General features: G+C 59.0%; 1 protein-coding gene across 1 annotated transcript; it reads right to left on the reverse strand.

Annotated features, from left to right (window-relative positions):
- Positions 1 to 1,772: 1,772 nt before the first annotated feature.
- Positions 1,773 to 20,305, reverse strand: PIK3R2 (phosphoinositide-3-kinase regulatory subunit 2). Its single transcript, XM_054291187.1, has 16 exons — positions 20,186 to 20,305; positions 12,284 to 13,007; positions 8,174 to 8,266; positions 7,741 to 7,803; positions 6,682 to 6,813; positions 6,290 to 6,491; positions 5,941 to 6,026; positions 5,565 to 5,670; positions 5,380 to 5,478; positions 5,075 to 5,255; positions 4,763 to 4,888; positions 4,380 to 4,522; positions 4,000 to 4,176; positions 3,709 to 3,780; positions 3,342 to 3,512; positions 1,773 to 2,691 (listed from the first exon to the last, which is right to left on the reverse strand). The coding sequence occupies exons 2-16, from the start codon at positions 12,621 to 12,623 to the stop codon at positions 2,499 to 2,501; spliced, it is 2,184 nt and encodes a 727-aa protein (XP_054147162.1). The 5' UTR covers positions 12,624 to 13,007; positions 20,186 to 20,305; the 3' UTR covers positions 1,773 to 2,498.
- Between the last annotated feature and the right edge of the window lie 1,160 nt (positions 20,306 to 21,465).

Below are 21,465 nucleotides of genomic sequence, written 5' to 3' on the forward strand. Positions count from 1 at the left end.
GGGAGAGCAGGGGGAAGCTGCTGTTGAAGGAGCTGGGTGAAGCACCGTCAGGGAAAGGCAGCCCTGGGGAAGGGCATCTTCCTCCTCGTCGTACACAGGACGCTGTGAGCAGTGCCCTGTCAAGGACAGGCTGCCAGCAGGCAGGGAAGGAAGGCAGTGCTGCAGGAGGAGTGACTGTGACCCCCCTTGGGCTGTGGCTGGACAGCAGCAAGGGACAGTAGGGGGAGAACAACAGAAATTCAGCCAAAAGGAGAAAAACACATAAAGGAGAAAGTGAAGCTGGAATTTCCCTGGGCAGCAAAGCCAGGTGAGCACCAAGCGAGTGTTGACAGGTGACAGCTTCAAGCTGAGACTCTTCCAGATGCTCAGCAGGTCCTGGCATGAGCAGGGAGCAATCCCCCAGGCAGGAGTGGCCCCAAGCTCACGTTTAGGGGTGGTGGTGGAACGTGGAGCCCATGGGATGAGGGGCTGAGGATCCCATCTGCCTGCAGCCTGTCCTGGGATCTGGGGATGTGCTGGAAGTGCAGGGACAAGCACAGGACCAGCAGAGTCCCCAGGCTGAAAAGGTGGGGAACACTGTCAACACTTTAGAGTGTTGGTGCAGCCCTCTGGTCACTCCACAGGCCCCAGGAGAACTCTGGATAGAGCTGTGAGGACGGAGCCTCCCTGCCCCAGGCCCACGTGCCCTCATCTCTCACGTGCCCAAGTCCAAATTATTCCCTTACTCATCCCTGGCAGCTTTTCCCAAGTGATCCCCGAAGCCAACCACAGCTCTCCTGACCCACTGCCTGCACCTGAGCACCAAACACTGACAAACCAGACCCCAAAACCAGGGCCCAGGGCCTGGAGAGAACATGCAGAACACAGAATGGGGCTGTACAGCTGAGCAGAGAAGAGCTGCCACAAGCAACAGGAATGGGATGTTTGCTCCAGCAGCCCCAGCTCCAGAAGGATCTGGGGACAAGCCCAGAGCAAGGCAAGCAGCAAAGCTGGCCAGGGAGGGAGGGACAGTGCAGGTGGCACATCAAGGACAGGATGCAGGCACAGCATGAGCACAGAGCACCCCATGGATCCAGCAGAACCCAAGCTGCAACGGGAAACAGAAGTGCCAAACTCCACAGCATCCACCTGCCTGTCCCAAGGAGGAGCCCAGAGAGGGAAGGAGCCACTCTGGCAAATCAAGAGGATCAAGAATGCTCTCCTCCAGCCAGGCAGCTGAGATAACCCAGGAAAGCAAATGCCACCATGGCTTCAACTCTCAGCTCAGCTTTTAAAGCTCTTCCAGACCCACCTGGGCTGCCCTGGGGCCCTCTGAGCTCAGACACAGCGCCCTGCCTGCAGCAGCCAGCTGTGCTGGGCAGCCCTGCCCCGGCCCCATACAGTACCCATGATTTAAGTGCTTTGCATACATAGTTCACCATCATGCAGATACATTTCAGCATGCCCTGGGCCCCACAGATGTGTCCTCCTGCAGCACAGAGGTCCTTCATTGCAGGTAGGGCTTGTAGTGTGCGTTGGACTGCAGCCCTCTCCTGCTTCAGCTGCAGGGCCCGGGGCTGTGCCAGCCTGGCAGCTGCTGCCCACGCTGGGGGTGGCACTGGGGGCTCAGCAAACACCAGCACCAGGGGAGCAGCTGGTCACAAAAAGAACCATATTTACAGAGCTACAGTCAGCTTCAATGGGTTACGTGTGCAGAGAGTCACCGAGACCGGCTGGAAACAACGAGCTGTGCATGCCACAGATCCTGCCAGGAAAACACGGGTACCAACACGGGTACCAACACGGGTTTCACAGCTTCGTTGGCACAGCTAAGGTGGGAGATTCGTGGCCAAGCAGATCCTCCCAGCCCAGGCAGCAACACTCCAGAGGTGGTTATGACAAGAGGGAATGGTGGCCAGGTGGGGCACAGCACGGAGCGAAGATCTCAGCCAGGGAGCCCCACTGAGGATGAGGTTTCTCCTTCCTAAATGTGTCTCTGCATGCAAGAGCAGCACCCCTCGTACCAGACACCATCACAGCCTGCGAGGCCACTCAGAGAAGTGAGAGAGAAGGATGCACACACTCAGTGGAGCCTCCTCCTCCTCTGCCTCCTCGGGTGTCCATGCAGGGAACCCCTCGGTCCCAGCACCGAGGAATCAAGAACCAAAGCTCTACAGTGATGCGTAGCGGGGCGACCTGCCAGCAAAAAGGGGATCTGACCTGCTTGTCAGGGAAGGGGAGGGGGCTGTGCTCACCCCCAGCAATTCAATCACAACTGGATCCCACCTCCTAGAGGCTGGAGGCCACTGCAAATCTACAGCCCAGCCTTTCTGTCCCATCAGCCAACACGGGTTTCAGCTACTGACCAAGAGGGACATCAGAAACGGTCACAGACATCTCAGAGGCTCTGAAGGAGCAGGAGCACAGAGACTCAACTATACAGGGTGCAAGAGTCCAGAGCCAGAAAGCAGCGCCCTGGGGAGAAGCTGAAGGCAGCTGTTGTGTTGTGCATGGGCTGCTCATCTGGCTGGTGGCTGGGAGAGGACTGGGTGAGCCAGCGTGACATTCAGGGAGTCATTGTGCTGCACCAGGGACGTGTGCTTGTAGTGCAAGACCAGGTCCTTGAGGGAGGCGTAGAGGTTGTAGGGTTCAGCAAACCCATAGCCCGTCGCCGTCTTGTAGATCACGCAGTGCTTGGTGTCACCATCCACCCTGCCAGGGAGACACAGGAGCCTGGGTCAGCAGTGGGACAGGGAGCACAAGCAGGGCCACCAAAGCAGTGTAAACACCTGGCCCTGGCAGGAGAAGCCAAGGCAGATGGGAGCTGTCACCTCCAGCATCCAGCAAGGGGAGGGTGGAGCAATATGGGAACACAAGCTGGGCCAGCCCCATCCCATCCCATTGATCCCATCCCATCCCACCTCATCCCATGGATCCCACACCATTCCATGGATCCCATCCATCCTATCCCATCCCATGGATCCCATCTCATCCCCTGGATCCCATCCCATCTAATCCCATGGATCCCATACCATTCCATGGATCCCATCCCATCTCACCCCATGGATCCCATCCCAATCCCATACCATGGATCCCATACCATCTCATCCCATGGATCCCACACCATTCCATGGATCCCATCCCATTCCACCAATCCCATCCCATCCCATGGATCCCATACCATTTAATCTCATGGATCCCATACCATTCCATGGATCCCATCCCATCCCAATGATCCCACCCCGTGGATCCCATCCCATCAATCCCATCCCATCCCATCCCATCCCAATCCCATCCCATCCCATCCCATCCCATCCCATGGATCCCATCCCATCCCACCCCACCCACACAGGGATACTCACACCACGGAGCAGGCATAGCACCCCTTCTGGCTGCTCTCACGGATCAGGAAGGTGCCGTCCCGTTTCCCACACAGCATCTCCTCTGCCTGCACACGGTTGATCTTCCCCACGTACCACGTCCTCTCCTCGTGATGGGGCAGCTCCTCCTCGTCATCCATCATGGAGTATTGACTGCAATCGAGCACAGGCAGGGTCAGATTCCCTAAATTTGGGTGTGTGGCCCCCACATCTCCCCACACTGCTAGCTGCCATCGCCCATCAGGCAGGGAACACATCCTGGGATTTGCCCACAGCACAAACAGAACCAGCTGAACAGCCTGTGCTCCCACATCCCCCAAACCCAACAGCACACGAGCAGGACACTCACTCCTCTGTCTCGTTCTTGATGCCCAGCCACTCGTTGATCTTCTTCTGCCGGGCACCCTTCTGCGTCAGCCACCTGGGGGAGGAGAGCCGAGCTGAGCGCGGTGCAGCGAGCCCCGGGCGCGGCCATCACCAGAGGGCAGCAGCCGCCGCTGCCGGGGAGCGCCGAGCCCCGAGGCCGCGCTGCGGGAGCGGCTCCAGCCCACAGCGGGCTGCGAGCCGGTCCGACGAGCCGCGGAGCCCCGGGGGAGGCAGGCGGGTGGCTCCCGGGAAGCGCTGCAGGGGCACTACGTACACCAGGTACTGGTCCCGCAGCTTGCGCAGCTGCATCAGGTCTGGCTTGAGGCTGTTCATGCGCTTGTCGATCTCCCGGTTCTCCGAGGCTTGTTTCTTCAGGTCCTGCTCCAGCTTCATCTTGCTGTCGTGGATCTCTGTGATGCGGGACTTGAGCTTCTCCGAGTTCATGAGGATCCTGGGAGAGATAAGGGGGGGTGGTTTAGGCTGTGAGCCAGAGTGGGGGAGGCAGGGGAGGCAGCCTGCCAGCTCCAGCCCACAGCATGCTGCTGGAGAGACAAGGAGTCCACGTGCCTCGGCTCTGTGCTGAGCCAGGAGGATCCTTGCAGCCCCTGGGGCCCTTCTGCAGGCAGGGCAGGCCCCCACCACCCCCATGCTCACCGTTGCACCTCCTTCTCGTTGCCCTCCCTCCGGAAGCGCTCGATGTACTCCTTGCTGCACTTCTCCTGCGTCTGACACTGCTCCTCAAAGATCTTGATCGTCTCATTGAAGGCCTCGATTGCCGTCCTCTTCATCTGCAGCTCCTGGGGACAAGGGAGGGAAAAGCTGAGGAACATTTCTGCACATTTGCAGAAATGTTTCACCTTCCCCAAAGCAGCTCTGTCCTTGCTGCAGGCAAAATATCCCCCTCTTCATGCCTGTCCTCTGGGGAATGCCTGTCCATGAGCTGACAAATGAGGCAACAGATGCCCCATCTCTGGTCTCCCCTGTGCACACAGGGTGGCTGCCAGCACTCAGGGGGTGACAGAGCAGTGCCCACATACCTGGGATGTACGTGTGTACTCCTCATACAGCAGGTCGTACTCCCAGCTCTTGTCCTGGTACTGCTGGTGATAAACCTTCAGCTGCTCCCCCACAGCTTCCACGCTGTCCTCCTTCACCACCTGGTCCTGCCACAGGCACAGCCTCAGTCAGGACCTGCTCCAGCTGGTCCCACAAAACCCCACAACAAAACATTCCAGCACACAGGGAGAGGGATGGGACATTATCATCTACCAGCAGGGCAGGGATGGATGAACGAACACCTCTGGTTCAGACTGTGCTTGCCAGCCATGTCCCTGCAGCACAGGCCTCACCTGCTGGTACTTGGAGATGGGGTAGAGCAGCCTGGTGTCCAGCTTGGCGTTGTACTGGGCGAGTGACTCGTGCCTGTAGTGGGTGATGAGCTCCACCACCGAGCCAAAGGTCAGCGGCTCCGAGAAGCCGTACTTGCCTTCCCGATGGAAGATCTTGATCAGCTTGTTATTGCCTCCCTTCCTGTATGCAGGGGAGAGCAGAGGGCACTTAGCATCACCCCAGCCATCTCTAGCAGCCCTGGAAGCACAGGGACATGTCCCACGAGCTGCACCCCTGAGGCTCCCAGGGGATCCCAAAGCCCTACCTGAGTGTGAGTGTGTACTCCCCCTGGATCTTGCTGGAGGCATCACGCACCAAGAAGGTCCCATCTGGTGTGTCCCGGAGCTTCTCATTCACCTCCTCCCTGTGAGGAACACGATTGTCACGGCCTGGGAGGTGGCCCCAAGGCTCACCTGATGGACAGGGCACCCCAGGTGTGAGCTGCCTTACCTGGAAATGTCCCCCCAGTACCACTCGGCGTCCTGTAAGGGCGCGTTGTTCCCGTTGGCCAGGCTGGCTGCGCTGGGCTTCGGCTTCGGCGGTTTGGGAGGCAGGGCTGTGAGAGGAGGAGGGATGAAACAGGGTGAGCCCAAATCCCAGCTCCTCACTGGCAATCCCTGAGTCTCCCTCCCTGCAATGACTGGCCCAGGAATGCCCCTTGGCCACCACGTTCACTGGAGCTGCTCCAGGCACATCTCCAGCAGCTGAACACCTTGAGCCGGCCTCCAGGCTACCAAAACGCCCTGAGCAACCCAATCATGGGGGCAGAGAGTCCACACCCACAAATGCCAGTGCCTCAGGCCCCAGGGAAGGGGTATCTCAGTACCTGGAGGCAACTGCTCTGGCTCCAGCTCCTTTGTCTGCAGAAGTGTCTCCAGAAACAGCACGGAGAAGTCAGGGCTCAGCTCTGGGCTGCAGGGAGAGAAAAGTTAAGAACAGAAGCTGCGGGATGCAACACGGCACTGCTCCCACATCCCCTGGGGTCAGCTGGCTCACCCCAGCTGCCAGACCTGAGGCTGTCAGGGCAGCAAGGGCTCTGTCCCAGCTCTGAGCCCACCTCTGTGTGCTGCCAGCAGTTCAATCCCACGTGCAGCCCAGCAGGGACTGGAGTCCTTGTCCTGGCAGGCCCAGTGGCCGGAGCTGGGAGCACTGCTGGGACCAGGAGCCTGACGTACCTGGCGCCAGGCAGCCGGAGGAGCAGGGGCCCGAAGATCTCTCCCAGGGCCCGAGGGTGGAGGCTGTTGCTCTCGGCCTGCTGCGATACCTTCCCCAGATGCCGGAGCAGGAACTGCAGGGTGAGCGTGTTCTGGAGCGGCACCGCAGGCGACTCCAGGGCCAGCAGCAGCTGCTTCCGGCAATTCTCTGCCTGGGGGATCTCTGGGGAGAGAACAAGACGCGAGGGAAGAGCTGGGACAGCCGGCACCACTCTCCACGCTCCGGCTGCGTCACAGCACAGGAGAGCTGTCAGCACTGGGGGCCGTGTGCCAGGCCCCTTAGGGACAGGGCTTATTTTAATATCCCATCCCACCCAGGCACCCATTCCCAAGGCAGCCAGGGAGGCCCTTACCCTGCAGGATGCGAAGGATATCTCCGTGCACTGACACCGGCACCACGGGGGAGGGCAGGTCCTGCAGGTAACCTCGCAGTGCCTCGCCCAGGGAGTGCACGTCCAGGGGCTCCAGGTCACCCAGGGTCCAATCTGTCAGGGCACAGATTTCCCATGGGAGGGCGGACACAGCACTGGGCACCCAGCTGCCAACACCCATCCCAGAAACCATCACACAGCAGCCAGCTATCATGAGAGCTCATTAGCACCCACGAGGGAGCTCATGCAGCCTTCAGGCAGCTCATGTGACAGAGGATGTGCACCCCAGAAATAATCTGGCTCTGGGAACCCCAGCAGTTCCCCTTGGGAGAGGGCAGAGGTCATTCTGTGTACCCACAACCTTTGCTCTGAGCCCCAACAGAAGAATTCTGAGCAGGTATAGTTCGGGTGAGAGTTTTGCTCTCTGCTGCCAGCAAGGGTAGAGCACAGACTGAGCAGCCACACGCCTCCCTCGAACACAGGATTTTGGGAAGCACAAAAAGCCTGTCCCAAGAGCCCAGCCTGCATTTTGGGAAGCACAAAAAGCCTGTCCCAAGAGCCCAGCCTGGCAGCACTGTGTGCTTGGGGTTTGCAGGAACGTCTGCGGGAGGGGACTCGCCAGCGTGGTGCCGGATGAGGCCCCAGCCCAGCTGAGAGGCAGACGGCTCCCAGGGCTCCCCGGCACAGACATCGGCTCCAGCCACCAAACTGAGCTCAAAGATCCTCCCCTGCTTATTAGTGGCATGACAGAGCCAGAGAAGCCTCCAGCAGCCCATCAGGAGAGTAGCGGACAGGCACAGGGGTTCTGTGAGCCAGCCCCCCACGGATGGAGCCAGGGATCCCCCCTGTCGCATCCCTTCCACGCAGGACAAGGCCGTGCTGGGATGGGGACAGCCCAGCCCCAGAGGCAGCGTGCTGGGAGTCAGGAACTGCCGGGGACAGGCGAGCCTGGCCTGGATTGCATTACTGCTGGCGCTGTCACATCCACTAATCTCCTCCATCTGAGCCGATTCGCCTCCACCGCGCCGAGCTGGTTCTTACCGGTTCTCAGCGCCTGCCTCAGTTCGGAGCCAGATGTCCTGTACAGCATCTCGCTGTCCAACCCTGCGGAAGGGGGGACACTGCTGTCAGCTCCAGCACAGGCACTATTTCGGTGCCAGCTGGGCCATGGCTGTGGCACGGCCAGGCCTGGATGGTGTCCAAGCCAACCCCCCTGCTGCAGCCCCCTTGGCCCCCAGGACACCCGGTTCAGTGGCCCCATTTCTCCACCATAGCACAGATCCAGGCTGGGAACTGAGAAACGCTTCCCAAACCCCAGCACCCACCCAGTGCGTGTAGGTGCTCAATCCAAACACCCTCATGGGCCTCAGCAGCTCAGCCCAGGGAGGAAGATGAGAGCAGCTGTGTCCTGTGTGTCCCACAGAGCTCAGGTTTCTTTGTGGGGTTTTGGGGTGTATCAGCATCGCCCCCTTACCTTTCTTCTCAATAGCTTCCACCAGCTTGACCAGGAGCGGCGGAGCAATCTCGGGAGGGCTGAACTGCTCCTGCAAGTCCGGGAGAGGAGACCCTGGGGGAGAGGGAGGGAGAGAAAGGCTCAGCACCAGCAGCAGAACTGGGTCAGGGTACAACCCATGCAACTCCCAACAGGAGCAAGGAAAGCTGTGGCCCCCTCTGTGAGGCTGTGACCCAGGCAAACACAGCATGCAGCCTGCAAGCAACCTGCCCAGGAGCCAGCACTTGTTGAGCTCCAGCCCTGACTGGGTGTGCACAGGGAGATATCTGCTGCTCTGTGCTGAGGCCTGGAGACAGAGCCCACCCCCCTGGGGACCTGTACCCCCCCGGGCAGGCAGCACAGGGGTTACCAGGGCTCCTGGAGCTCAGGGCTGGGTCCCTGCCCAGCACAGGGGCTGCGTAGGGCTGGCAGGGGAGCGGGGCCAGGGAGCTCGCTCTGCTCGTCGTGGTGAGCTGTGATTAATCCAGCGATTCAGACAGAACGCCGTGTCAGCAAATTCCTGCCCTTGATTGCTCGTTTAACATGGAAACCGGCCCTGTGCCTCCCCCTCCCCGTGAGCCCACAGCCTCTGTGCAAGCTGCTACAGGGCACAGCCAGCCCGTGGCACGGGACCAGCATCCCCCCATTCCTGGGGGATCTGCAGCCCCGTGTCAGGTGGTGTTCCACTGCCACTTCCAGAAAATCTTGAGGTTCTGGCTGCAGGCACCCCCTCCCCTGTGCATGCCGGGGCAGGAGCACGCAGGCCTGGCTGAGGAGCTGCCAGCAGGAGGTTTGCCGAGGGATGAGCGGTGCCAGGCTCCATCCCCTTCCAAAGCAGCACCAGCCTGAGCAGGAGCTTCCTCCAGGCTGGTCCACAGCACCTGGCAGACCCTGGGGAGCCCGCAGTGGGTGAGGACACCCAGCACACTCCACTGTGCAGAGGCAGAGCCAAGAGGCTGCTCCCCGTTGCGAAACAGCTCCGTTGTCATGGATCTGACCCGAGCTCGCCTGGTGTGGTCTCACCACAAGGCGCAGCAAGCTGGAACTGAGCACCCAGCTCAGCCTCCTGCACCCAGGGCCTCGAGGGGAGACACAACAGCCATGGGATGGGAAGGGAAGGGAAGGGAAGGGAAGGGAAGGGAAGGGAAGGGAAGGGAAGGGAAGGGAAGGGAAGGACACGTGTCAGGCACCCAGCAGCTCTGCAAAGGCCTGTGCTGCTGGAAGGGGGGACAATCCCACAGTGCAGCGAGCTCCTGGGCATGGTGTTGGTGTGGGGAAGCTGCAGGCAAACTTCCAGGCTGGCAGCTCCCTGCCTGACCCTTGGGAAGAACTGAAAGGAGAGTAAATACTGGCGCTGCCCACGTGGCCCGGCCGGGAATGTGCTGCTTCAGCAGGCAGCAGCTTGTCTTTTTTTGTCAGGCACAGAGCGGGGAGCCAGCAGCAACTCCTGAGCCTGCCGGGCCTCCGGGCTGGGCTGCCGTGGTGAACAAGGCTGCTCACAGCACGGCCCGGGCAGCTGCGGAAATATTCCCGAGCCGCATTTTCCGCTCGTGTTCTCTGCGGAAGGCAAACACCAGCAGCTCGTAAATCCAGCGGCACAACGCTGCAGCCGGGACAGCTGTGGGGCTGGCCCTGCTCCACGAGGGACACTGAGGGGCTCAGGGGTCCCTGCCAGCCAGGGCAGGAGCTGGGAAGCAGGGAAGGAGCTGCCAGGAGATGGTTCTGCACCTCCTAAAGTGCACACTGTGAAGAAATAAGACAGGCTTGGCTCCAATACGGTTTTTCCATTGCAAAAATGTGTCTCTCCAGCAGAATGCAGAAATAAAGTATCACAGAATATCCTGAGCTGGAAGGGAACCACAAAGACCTTCAAGTCCAGCTCTTAAGTGAATGGCTCATAGAGGGATCAAACCAGCAGGCTCTGGGTGTTTGAACTGCCTCCCTGCAGGCCCTGCCTATGCCCAGAGTGGAGGTTGGCTCTGGGGATGGCCCCATAGGGGACAGGGACAGGGCAAAACTCAGTGGAACAGGGAGAGGGACCATGAGGATCCTGGCTAGTTGCAGAACAGAGGGGAACAAGGATCTCGGAGATGTAAGAGTGGGACAAAGCTGGTCTCACGTGCCCTGGCACCCCACCCTCCATCCCTGGGCACGAAGCAGAGAGGCTGGCTTTTGCTTTCCTTCCCAAATTTATCTTTGCCGTGCTTCAGGAGCTTTGGCAGATATCTTGTTCCACCTCCCAGAGACCCCACCAGCAGCTTTGACCACCCAGACCAAGCCCCCTTGAGAAGAGGGGAGAGAGGAGAAGGGCAGAAATCCAGCCCTGGAGGGAGCACCGTGCAGGCAAGGGCAGCACAGGCAGCACAGAGCACATCCCAGCAGCACAGAGCAGCAGCACAGAGCACACCCCAGGCTCCTGAGAGGAGCAGCTTTCTTGGAAAGGCAGGTTGCAAGCGGGATGACTCAGGTCAGGCTCTCCTGCCAAGCCAAACGCAGCAGGGCCCGGCCGCATTCCCACCCTGCGGAGATGTTTCCTGGGGCCGCCCCTCGGGCTCCGGGAGCGGGAGGCAGCTGCAGGGAGCTGCACCAGCCCCACAAGCCCGCTTTCGTAAGACCCCAGAGGTGTTTTCACACAGCCAGAAGCATCTGCTGGGGTAGCCGTGGCTCCCAGGCACAGAGGGACGGGGAGGATGCAGCACTGCCAGCTGGGAGCGTTCCCTGGCACTCTGCAGCTCCTGCTGCTGACCCCGCTCCTCCCATGGACACCAGCACGAGATCTTCTGTCAGGCATGGGAAGGCCAAGTGTGGATCACAGAATGGTTTGGATTATAAGGGACCTTAAAAGATCACCCATTAAACCCCCCCTGCCTTGTGCAGGGACATCCTCCACTAGATCAGGTTGCTCCAAACCCCATCCAGCTTGACCTGGAACACTTCCAGGGATGGGGCAGCCACAGCTGCTCTAGGAAACCTGTGCCAGGGCCTCACCACCCTCACAGTCAGGAATGTCTTCATAACATCTAATCTAAATCTCTCCCTCTTTTAATTTAAAACTTCCCCCTTGTCCTATCACTATCTGTCTGTATAAGAAGCCTCTCTCCGTCTTTTACATAAGCACTGGAAGGCCACAATAAGGTCTCCTAGTGCCTTTTCTTCTCCAGGTGAACACCCCCAGCTCTCCCAGCCTGGCTCCAGCCCTAGGAGCATTTCTGTGGTCTCCTCAGGACTCACTCTAACAGGCTCACATTTTTCTTGCCTTGTCCAGACCCAGACTCAGCACTGCAGGTGGGGGTCTCACAAAGGAAGAGTAGAAGGGAGAAACCCTGGGGGCTGCTGAGCCCTGGCCACGGGGTTTGTGTGCCTGGGAGCCAAACAAACAGGCTGAGAGCAGGCAGCTGCCACAGCTCCACAGGCAGGGCTGAGGCATGTTGGCTCTCCCAGGCCGGGTCTGTGCCAAGGCCAGGCAGGCTGGAGGCAGCTGCAGGTGCAGGACAGCCCATGCCCAGCCCCAGGGTGGCTGCCTGGCCCCAGCGAGGGCAATGCGACCCGCGGGGTGGGCAGGCTGCCAGGCAGACAAGCAATTAGCTCCAGTTCTCAGAAGAACTCTTTTAGACCCTGACTTTTCTCCTCTTGCCCAGAGACAAGTAATTGTGTCTCTCAGCAGGGCTGAGCAGCTCTTGGCAGGGAGCACTGCCCCAGGCGCTGCAGGGGCGGGGAGGTGGTGGTTGGGAGAGGTCAGGACTTATCCTGAAGGGAGGGAGCCTGGCAAAACTCAGTGGAGCAGGGAGAGGGATCATGGAGATCCTGGCTGGTTGCAGAACAGAGGGGGAGAAGGATCTTGGAGATGTAAGAGTGGGACAACGCACACCCCAGGAAGCTCTGCTGAGCAGATTGACAAGCTGGAGGAACAAAGTGCTTTCCTCTGGGCCAGCACTGAGAGAGGCTGGCTTTTGGTTGTGACTCAACTGTACTGCTGCTGGTGGGGCAACACAGTGCTGCTGAGCTGAGGGTTTCACCGCTGTCCTATGAAGCCAGTCACACAGCAAGACTGTGGAGGTGTCCCAGAGCAACAGGGCACACAGCAGGGCTTACCTTGCTCCAAAGCCTCGGGCAGCCGGCCACCAGTGGCCCCGGGTGTGGCAGGCAGGGGTCTCTGCACGCGGGGCCGGTGTGAGGGGACAGCGATTTTCACCGGCCCCACGTACTCCACGTAGGTGCCAGGGAAGTCTCCCTTCTGCTTGGTGCGCTCATTGACGCCCAGGATCCACCCGATCTGATTGGGGGTCTGCTCATCTCCATCCTTGAAGCCCAAGGCTTGCAGGGCCCCCTTGCTCACGACCAGGATGTCCCCGGGCAGCAGGTCAATGTCCTCCTCGCGCTCCTTGCGGTAGGGGTAGAGCGCGCGGTACTGGAAGCCGTCGGTGCTGCCCATCCTCTCTGCCGGGGGAGAAGGGCTCTGAAGGGTGAGGCAGCACGTTCCAGGTGGGAGAGGAGAGCCCTCAGAGGCAGCTCTGCCCCATCAGCTCTCTGAACTGTCTCTGTGTGAAGCAGCACCCCAGGAGCCTGGTGTGGGTGCCCAGGAGCGCTTAGGTGCAGCCCCTTTTCCTCAGCTTGAAACCACGATTCAGCCAAATTATGGAGCAAAGGGAGAAGGAGACGAACATAATCCAGCACTGGTGAGCGGGCATGCAGCAAAGAAACCCGAGATCAGGGTCTGTTTCACCAAAAAAACCAGTCTCTTGGAGTGTGGGGAGGAAAAGCACAGTAGGCTCCCAGCCTGGAACAGCGTGGCACGCTATGTTCCCCTTCCCAGTGCCTGCAAAGAGAAGAAGAATTGTCACTGCACGGCCAGGCACCCCACACCCTCCTGACACACCAACATTCAAACCAGGGGTTCACCTGAGAGAGGCAGGACTCGTTTCTCTCCTACCTAGCAGAGCCCTGGATCCAAGCAGGGCATGCTAATCCCGATTTACACTCCCAAAAGCAAGAGAGGAGCCAGTGGCTGCGGGCAGGAACGCTGCCTCCTCTCTGCTACAGCCAGGCACCAGCTCTGCATCTTAAAGAGGTTCACCCCTGCTTCTTCAGCTTACCCTCCTCGCAGCACTTATGCAAACAAGGAGACAACAAGTGGGACAAAACAGCCTTTATGCAGGATAACTTTTGCATACAGAAAAGGGTGACCCTGCACCCACCAGCTGCAGGCCCTGAATGGGAGCAGAACAAACAGATTTAACCTTCCCTTGTTAAATCGATTAAATTTCACTGTTCACCTTTACATCTTGCCATGCAATCCCCCACAAAGGCATCTTCTGAAGGGAGCTCCCCACAAATGTAGGTTAACCACGCTTTCAGCAAAAGGCTTTCGAGATGCGCTGCCATTCTCACAGAACAGCACTTCAAAGCTTTGCTCTGAGCAAAAAGTCAATTTTTGAACTTTTCAAAAGCAGCAGCAGCATCAAGTGCAGGCACAGGTTTTCTTTGCAGAGATGGAGGCAAAAGGAGTTAAAATAATCTTTAGAAGCCTTCAAGTCTACTTAGAGCTCCTAACTGCCTTTCAGCTATTCAGAGAGAAATTGAATATGCTGCCTGCCCTGCCCAGAAATCCACCAAAAAGAATAAACCTGGGTTATAACATGTTGCTGAAGAGATGTACGAGCCGGGACATTCCCACCAGCCAGGCACGTCCTCTTTTCCCATCCCCTCCTGGCTGCACAGGCCAGTTTTCCACTTCCCTCAGGCAAATCCCAGAGTTCTGCTTCCCGCAGAAATGGCGTGCGGCCGAGGACCGGACCTGCAAGGCACCGGGGCAGCCAGAACCCAGCCTTCCCAGGGACACCCTGGGCCTGCTCAAATGCTGCTAAAATCCTGTTAAAGGCTTGAGCTGTTTTGGCCCAGAAACCACCAAACCCAGCTCAAACTCTTGAGCCTCATCTGAAAACTATTAGTGAGCAGGAAGGTGCTTCTCAGGGCTGTGGGAGCCTGGGCAGAGGGAGGTGAGGAGGCAAAGGGAGCCAGGACACCCTTCCCAGAGGAACCAAGCATGGCACCAAGCCAGGGCTGCTCTGACTGCTGGTTGGACTCTGTGACAGGCACCAACGGTGGTGATCTGCAGGATTTCAAAATAACCCTTCCGGGCCAGTTACACTTTAGAGTTCATATCAGCTACAAATCCCTCTTTCCTCCTGCACGTGGTATATCACCCCTGCACGTGTCACCACATCTGCACGTGCTGCCACAAAGTCTGTGTGGTGGGATCGGGGTGAGTCCCCCGAGAGAGGAGCCAGCCCCACCTCTCAGAGCCAGGCTCTCCAGCTCGGCACCAGGGCTCCTTCCCTTGACAAGGACAAAAGGCACAAAGAGGCCATGGCACAGGAAACCTGCGCAGCAGCCAGAGCCCGCACCGCCTGCCTGAGCTCGGGCAGGCGTCCCAGCCGGGCTGTCTTTGCCATGAATGAACAGGCACTGCCCGCGGGGAGGTGAGGCACTTGCGGCCAGAGGCGGGTGGGGAACAGGATTGAGCCTGATCCAACTTGCTGGAGAGCTTCTCCAGAGCTCCAGGAGCAACAGCAGACTGCAGAATTCATGGAGAGAACCTACAGAGGTTTCTGATGTTCACGGGGGAAGCAGCACAGCCCAGCATGGCCGCTGTGAAAGCTCCCATCGTGTTGGGATAGTGGCTGCAAGGAACTCGCAGCAGAGCCGCATTTCCCCAATCCAACCAGCCCTAGCCAGGAAAATATTACTTCATAATCCAGAGCATAAAGAGAGATTTATGACCAGGCTGACTGGCTGCCCCTCTGAGTGCTGCCTGTCAGGGTCCCCCAGAGCGGAGTCGCCGTGCCGGGGGCACTGTCTGGATGCCAAGGGCCTGAGTGGCCGCTGGGCACGGCGCTGGCAGCTCCAGCTCCTCCCAGACCCCAGAGTGGCTCCTCTCAGAGAGGACAGACTCCAGAGTGCACCCAGAGGCAGCAGAGCCCAACACCAGCAGGGTCAATGCTCCCCCCCAGCTTCCACCCGCGGATCCCAGCCCCGACTGCAGGCGTCTCCGACAAGCCGGTGCAGCTGAAGAGGCTGGAAGGACAAAACGCTCAGGCCTGGCAAACTCGTTCAGTAGCTTTTAAAAGCAGATCTGCGTGGAGGGCTGGGAAGAGGAGAGTGACTCTGGAGCACCGAGTGTCTCCAAAGAGCAGGTCCCACAGCTTCTTCCAACTGACTCCTTCACAGCCTTCTTCCCTGGGGTGGGAATGCAGGCACAGCTCTGTGCCACCACGCTCGCCACGTCCCAGCAGGTCACTGGGCACATGAAAAAATCCAGACAACTCAGAGCCAGGCTATTCCTGGAGAAGCCTCACCTGCTTTCCTCACACTCAGCCCAGGCGGGCACTGAGTGCTCATGAACATGAGTGAGGAGCCCCCCAAGAGACCCAAATCCTCATGGCTAGTGCCAGCACCGTCCTCTCCAGGGGCAACAGCTGTCCTCTGTCCTGCAGAGGCTTCCCTGGCTGAGCTGCAGGAAGGCTCTGCACCCTTGGAGAGCAGCTGGCAGAGCTCTGGGGATTGGGAACACACACTTCCCAAGCCCTGGAACAGCTCTTTGGAGGGAAGGCAGCGCTGAGAGGCCGGGACACGCACGAGCCTGTCGGCTGGAAGCGCACCTCGGAGCAGGAGAGAGCAGCACCGCGCCAAAAGATTTCTGCTGGGCCCAGCTCCAGCTCTGCTCAGCTCTCAGAGAGGAACCTCGTGTGTCTGTGCTGGCGAGCACTTGCTTAGGCTGCTCTGAAAATCCCATGCATCAGACAGCTAAATACCTTTGGTAAATCTATCTCAGCGCCCAGAAACAATCCCTCGATTCATTAACTGCTGTCAATACTTTCTTTGTTTAATACATCGGTTTGAAACAAAAAACACATTACAAGTCTTTTTGTCTGTGCCCAGCACATAAATAAAAGCATCTTAACATTTTAAATGTGGTTCCTGTGCTTTTTAACCCAGTTCCAAATGCAGTTCAAAGTGCAGCTTGACTTGAAGCAAGACTGAGTTACTTTCCTTGCAGAGAGAGGAAAGAATGCATAAAAATATTTAAAAGTAGAATATGCTCACACCAGTATACGCAGCTCCAACCTCTCCAAGTTACATCAGATCCTCAGTGAGCAAAACAAACACCATATCGAGTTCGAACTGCAAGTTACAGACAAAAAGAACAAACTTTTCCTTTAATAAAAAGAGAAAACAGAACAATGCAATGATGGATGGGAATAAAAATGGACAGGGAATTGCCTGCCACGGTGACATCTGCTGCTGCATCACATCCTTCTGACCCACGCAGCCAGGGCAGCTCTGATGGCCTCAGCTCCTGGAGCTGGCAATGGCAAGCACACCATGGGTCATCCTGTGCCCACCGAGCGGCAGAGAGGGCAAAGAGCTTGGCAAGCCCCTGATTTATAACCAGGACAAACAGCACAGCAAATCCTTGAGCTCCCAGGCAGAACAATGACTGGAGAAAGGTCTGGCGAGGCTGGAGCCATGAGGCAGGCCGTGCTGGAGGCAGCAGTGCCACGAGGAGCTGTGGGGGAAGGAGCTGGGAGAGCCTGCGGGGAGCTGGGGCGGGCGGGAAGCGGGGCTGGACGCGCTCCAGCAGCTGCCCCTGGGGAAGCGGCCAGCGGAGCAGGGAGAGCCGAGCCCGGGCTGGCCACGGCGCTGCCAAGCCAGCTGGTATTTCCTTCCAAACAGGGAAAAGCTGCAGGGGAGGAGGGGAGCTATGCCTGAGCCGTGCCCCAGCCAGGCATGGGACAGCCAAGGCAGTTTTCACCTCTTCTTTTCACCAAAAATGCTTCCCAGGCAGCCAGCAGCAGCTCCTGCCCACAGCCACAAGCCACCCTCTGCCAGGGACACTGAGCATCTCCTGCTCATGCCTGAGTCTCATTAAATATCTTGCTTTATTCACCAAAGCCCGAGGAAATGAAGGAATATCTGAAATATTTCACTGAAAAGGTCAATGTCATGATTAGCAGGGACACGAGGAGTTGAACAAAACAAGATGACCAACACCATCCTCACTTTTGGGAGACCACTGGAAGTCCCAGAGATCTCCTGCTCAAAGGCTGGGCAGCATGAGAGCACCTCAGTCTGCACACCTACTCCAAGGCTTCTCACACTGTCCAGAGGCTTCTCCTGAAACTGAACTTCCTTGCTCCAGCTGAAGCTTGTTCTTTCTTAACCACCTCACAAACTTTCTCCTCCTGCCTACAAGACATTTTTATGTGGCCAGAGACTTTTATTTGCTGGCAGTGGGCAGAGAAGGACCCAGCACCTCACTCCAAGCTGCTTTTACACCATCCCCCACGCAGCAAGAACACACTAATTCCATTTTAGGAGCATTCATGGAGCTGGCTTTAGGGATATAGAAACCCAGGAGCTGGATTTTGGCAAAAAAATTACAGTTCTAAAAAAAACCTGAGTACATGAAAAAAAAAAAAATCCAACTGCTCTTGCTAACTTATCTGCTTAAAATCACGTTCCCCAGGGTATTTGGAATTTATATGATTTATTAGCAGCTCTGCACAGCTCAGCAATCACATGAGGTAACCGACAAGGTAAGAAGCACCCAAGTTAATAGCGCAGCATGATTTGGGTATTGGTGAGAGAGCCAAGACCTTCCAACTTGAAGGAAGAAGAAGAAATCCACCATCCCTTCCTCTGTCTGCTTTTCATCTTCCATTACCCAGCTACTTTAGCTCCAAGCTGCGGCTCCAGAGATTCCCAGAGGAATTAAAAAGAGCCCTCGATATTATAAATACTCTTTTTCATTGTAAACACACCCCGGCACTCAGAGCTCTGACACGGCTCCAAACTGGCTCCGCAAACCACTCTGCTGCTCGCCACATTCCAGCTGAGCCGCGCTCTCCCTTCCAGCCCAGCGCCTTTGTCCAAGCCAGACCCAACTGCAGGCACAGAGGATTTTCCTGTGTGCCTAAAACCTTGTTCCAGTGAGCTGGGAACGCTGGGGTTTGGGGCAGAAATCAGCTTGAGGAGGAACGAGGCCGTGCCACGAAGCTGGAAGCGCGAGCTGCCCACGTCAAAGAGAGCCACCAAAGAAACCAAACCATGCCCTGGACTTTCCCACAGGGTGGAAGGCCAGAGCAGAGCCCAGTGCAGCCTCGGGGACACAGCAGCCCGTGGCACGTCGGGGAAGGGTGGGGGAATGGCCAGGAAAGCAGTGATTTAGGCTATATTTACTCAGCTGTCTCCATTCTCTGCTCTCACAGAGAAAGTCACAGGGCCAGTTCCCCAGCGGCTCCAAGAGCTGCTTGGGAAATCAAAGCTGCGTTAATGGGAGGAGAGGCAGCCTCGGCTCCATTGAAAGGCAGCGCTGGGGCTGCTCCAGCTCCTCACAGCTCGCTTTTCTCCACAGTTTTACCCCCTGGTTTTATCCCCCCACCGATCACAGGCCCCCAGTTCAGGAGGCACAAGACCATGGGAATCTTCCTCCTCAAGGGGCTGAGAAACATCCCCAGGAAGGGAAGAAATGCAATGGCCAACCTCCCTGGGAAGGAGTGGGGGGGCTCATGCCAGAGCAGGGCTTGGGGGATGCCCTGCAAAGCCACCCTTGGGCTGAACCTGGCACATCCCTGGGGCACCAGCTCCAGCCCGGGAACCGCTGGGTGTGAGCTGCCCCAGGGCAGGGGGAACAGAGCTGGGACCTGAGAGGCCCACGGGACCCCCAGGACTCTCGGTGATGGGGGGGTCCCTGCACTATCACCAGTGTGGGGACAGTGGCACAGAGGGGGATCTGTGATGGCTGCAGACAACCAGGAGGGATCTGGGCCCTGGCAATGAGGGTGACAGGGACAGCCCAGGGGGAAATGGGGGGGACAGCAGGGACAGCTTGGGGCAGGATTGGGGGGGGGGGGGACAGCCCCGGCAATGGGGGGATAGGGACAGCTTGTGGGGGGGAGGTCGGGTACCAGGGGGACAAGGTACCAGGGGGACAAGGACAGTTCTGGGGGGAACTGGGAGGCACAGCTCTGGCAATGGGGGCGACAGGGACAGCTCGGAGGGGTAATCGGGGGCACAGCCCCCGCAATGGGAGGACACAGGATCAGCCCTGGGGGGGGACCGGGGGCCATATCCCCGAAAATGGGGGGGACAGGGACAGGTCGGGGGAGATCAGGGGTACAGCTCCAGCAATGGGGGGACAGGGAAAGCTCGGAGGGATCGGGGGACACAGCCCTGGCAATGGGGGGGACAGGGACAGCTCGAGGGGGGGATTGGGGGTACAGCCCCCGCAATGGGAGAACACAGGATCAGCCCTGGGGGGGACCAGGGGGCATATCTCCGAAAATGGGGGGTACAGGGACAGCTCGGGGCGGGATGGGGGGGCACAGCCCCGGCAATGGAGGGACAGGGACAGCTCGGGGCGGGATCGGGGGTACAGCACCGACAATGCGGGGGACAGGGACAGCTCGAGGGGGAAATAGGGGGCACAGCCCCCGCAATGGGAGGACACAGGATCAGCCCTGGGGGGACCAGGGGGCATATACTGGACAATAAGGGGGGACAGGGACGGATCGGGAGGAATCGGGGGCTACAGCCCCGGCAATGGGAGGACACAGAGAGAGCCCTGGGGCGGACCGAGGGGCATATCCTCGACAATGGGGGGACAGGGACGGATCGGGAGGAATCGGGGGGCACAGCCCCGTCAATGGGAGGACACAGGATCAGCCCTGGGGGGAACCGGGGGCCATAGCCCCGGCATCACGGCGAAGCCACACGGCAGTGGCAGTGTCCTGGCAGCGGGACACCCTGCGCCGGCAGCTCCCGAAGGGTCCGGGGACATCCTCGAGGCTGCCCCTTGAGGGACAGAGCCAAGCCCCGGGGCGCCTCACGATCAGGGGGTCCCGACGCCCACCCTGGGCCTGGTTCCGATCCGTGCCCGCTCGCCCCGATCCCGATGCCCCGATCCCGATCCCGCCGCTCCCGGCCCCGCCGCACCTCTCCGCCGGCCCCATCCGCCGCCGCTCGCCTCCAGCCCGCTGCTGCCTCCGGCCCGGCGGAGCCTTGGACAGGCCCGAGCGTCGCCGGAACGGCCCGAACCCGCCCCGGAAACAGCCGACAGCCGACGAGAGAGAACGGAACTGCCCGAATCTATCCCGGAAATAACCGAGAGCAGACGACAGAGGACGGAGCTGACCGAAGGCTCCGGCCCCGCCCCTCCCCTGGCCCGATCGCTATCGGGGCCCCGCCCCTCGCGCGAGACTCTACGGAAGGAGCCGAGGGGGCCCGGAGGGAGGGCGCGGTGGCGCCCCCTGGTGGCGAATGGAGCGGACACCGCATCGGGCACCGGGATTGAACCAGGATTGAACGGGGACTGTACCGGGATTGAACAGGGATTGTACCGGGATTGAACCGGGAACGGGGCACAGCACCGGCATTGTACCGGGATTGAACTGGGAACGGGGCACAGCACCGGCATTGAACCGGGAACGGGGCATAGCACCAGGATTAAACCGGCATTGTACCGGATTGTACTGGGATTGAACCGCGATTGAACCGGGATAGAACAAGGATTGAACCGGGAACGGGGCACAGCACCGGGATTGAATGGGGATTGTACCGGTATTGTCCCAGGAATGGGGCACAGCACCGGGATTGAACCGGGACTGAACCGGCATTGAACCGGGATTGAACCAGGAACAGGGCACAGCACCGAGATTGTACCGGCATTGCACCGGGATTGAACCGGGAACGGGGCACAGCACCGGGATTGAACGGGGATTGTAGCGGGATTGAACCGGGATTGGACAGGGATTGTACCAGGATTGAACCGGGATTGAACTGGGATTGTATTGGGACTGAACCGGGACTGAACAGGGATTGTACTGGGATTGAACCGGGATTGAATCAGGAACGAGGCGCAGCACCAGGGCTGCACCAGGAACTGGGACTGCACTGAACACCAGGATGGCACCGGGAACAGGGCATGGGGCATGGATTTGGGAAAGGGGCATGGATTTGGGAGTGGGGCACGGATTTGGGACTGGGGCATGGATTTGGGAGTGGGGCACAGATTTGGGAATGAGGCAGGGATTTGGGAAAGGGGCATGGATTTCGGACTGGGGCAGGGATTTGGGAATGGGGCACAGATTTGGGAATGGGGCACAGATTTGGGACTGGGGCAGGGATTTGGGAATGGGGCATACCTGGAGTGGGGCGTGGCACCAAGCACGGGGCACTGCCCTGGGCACAGGTCACTGGGGTGTGGGACGCTGCTC

This window comes from Melozone crissalis, unplaced genomic scaffold (assembly GCF_028551555.1).
Source record: "Melozone crissalis strain CALT ecotype California unplaced genomic scaffold, PUWL_Pcris_2 ptg000088l_1, whole genome shotgun sequence".
Lineage (NCBI taxonomy): Eukaryota > Metazoa > Chordata > Aves > Passeriformes > Passerellidae > Melozone > Melozone crissalis.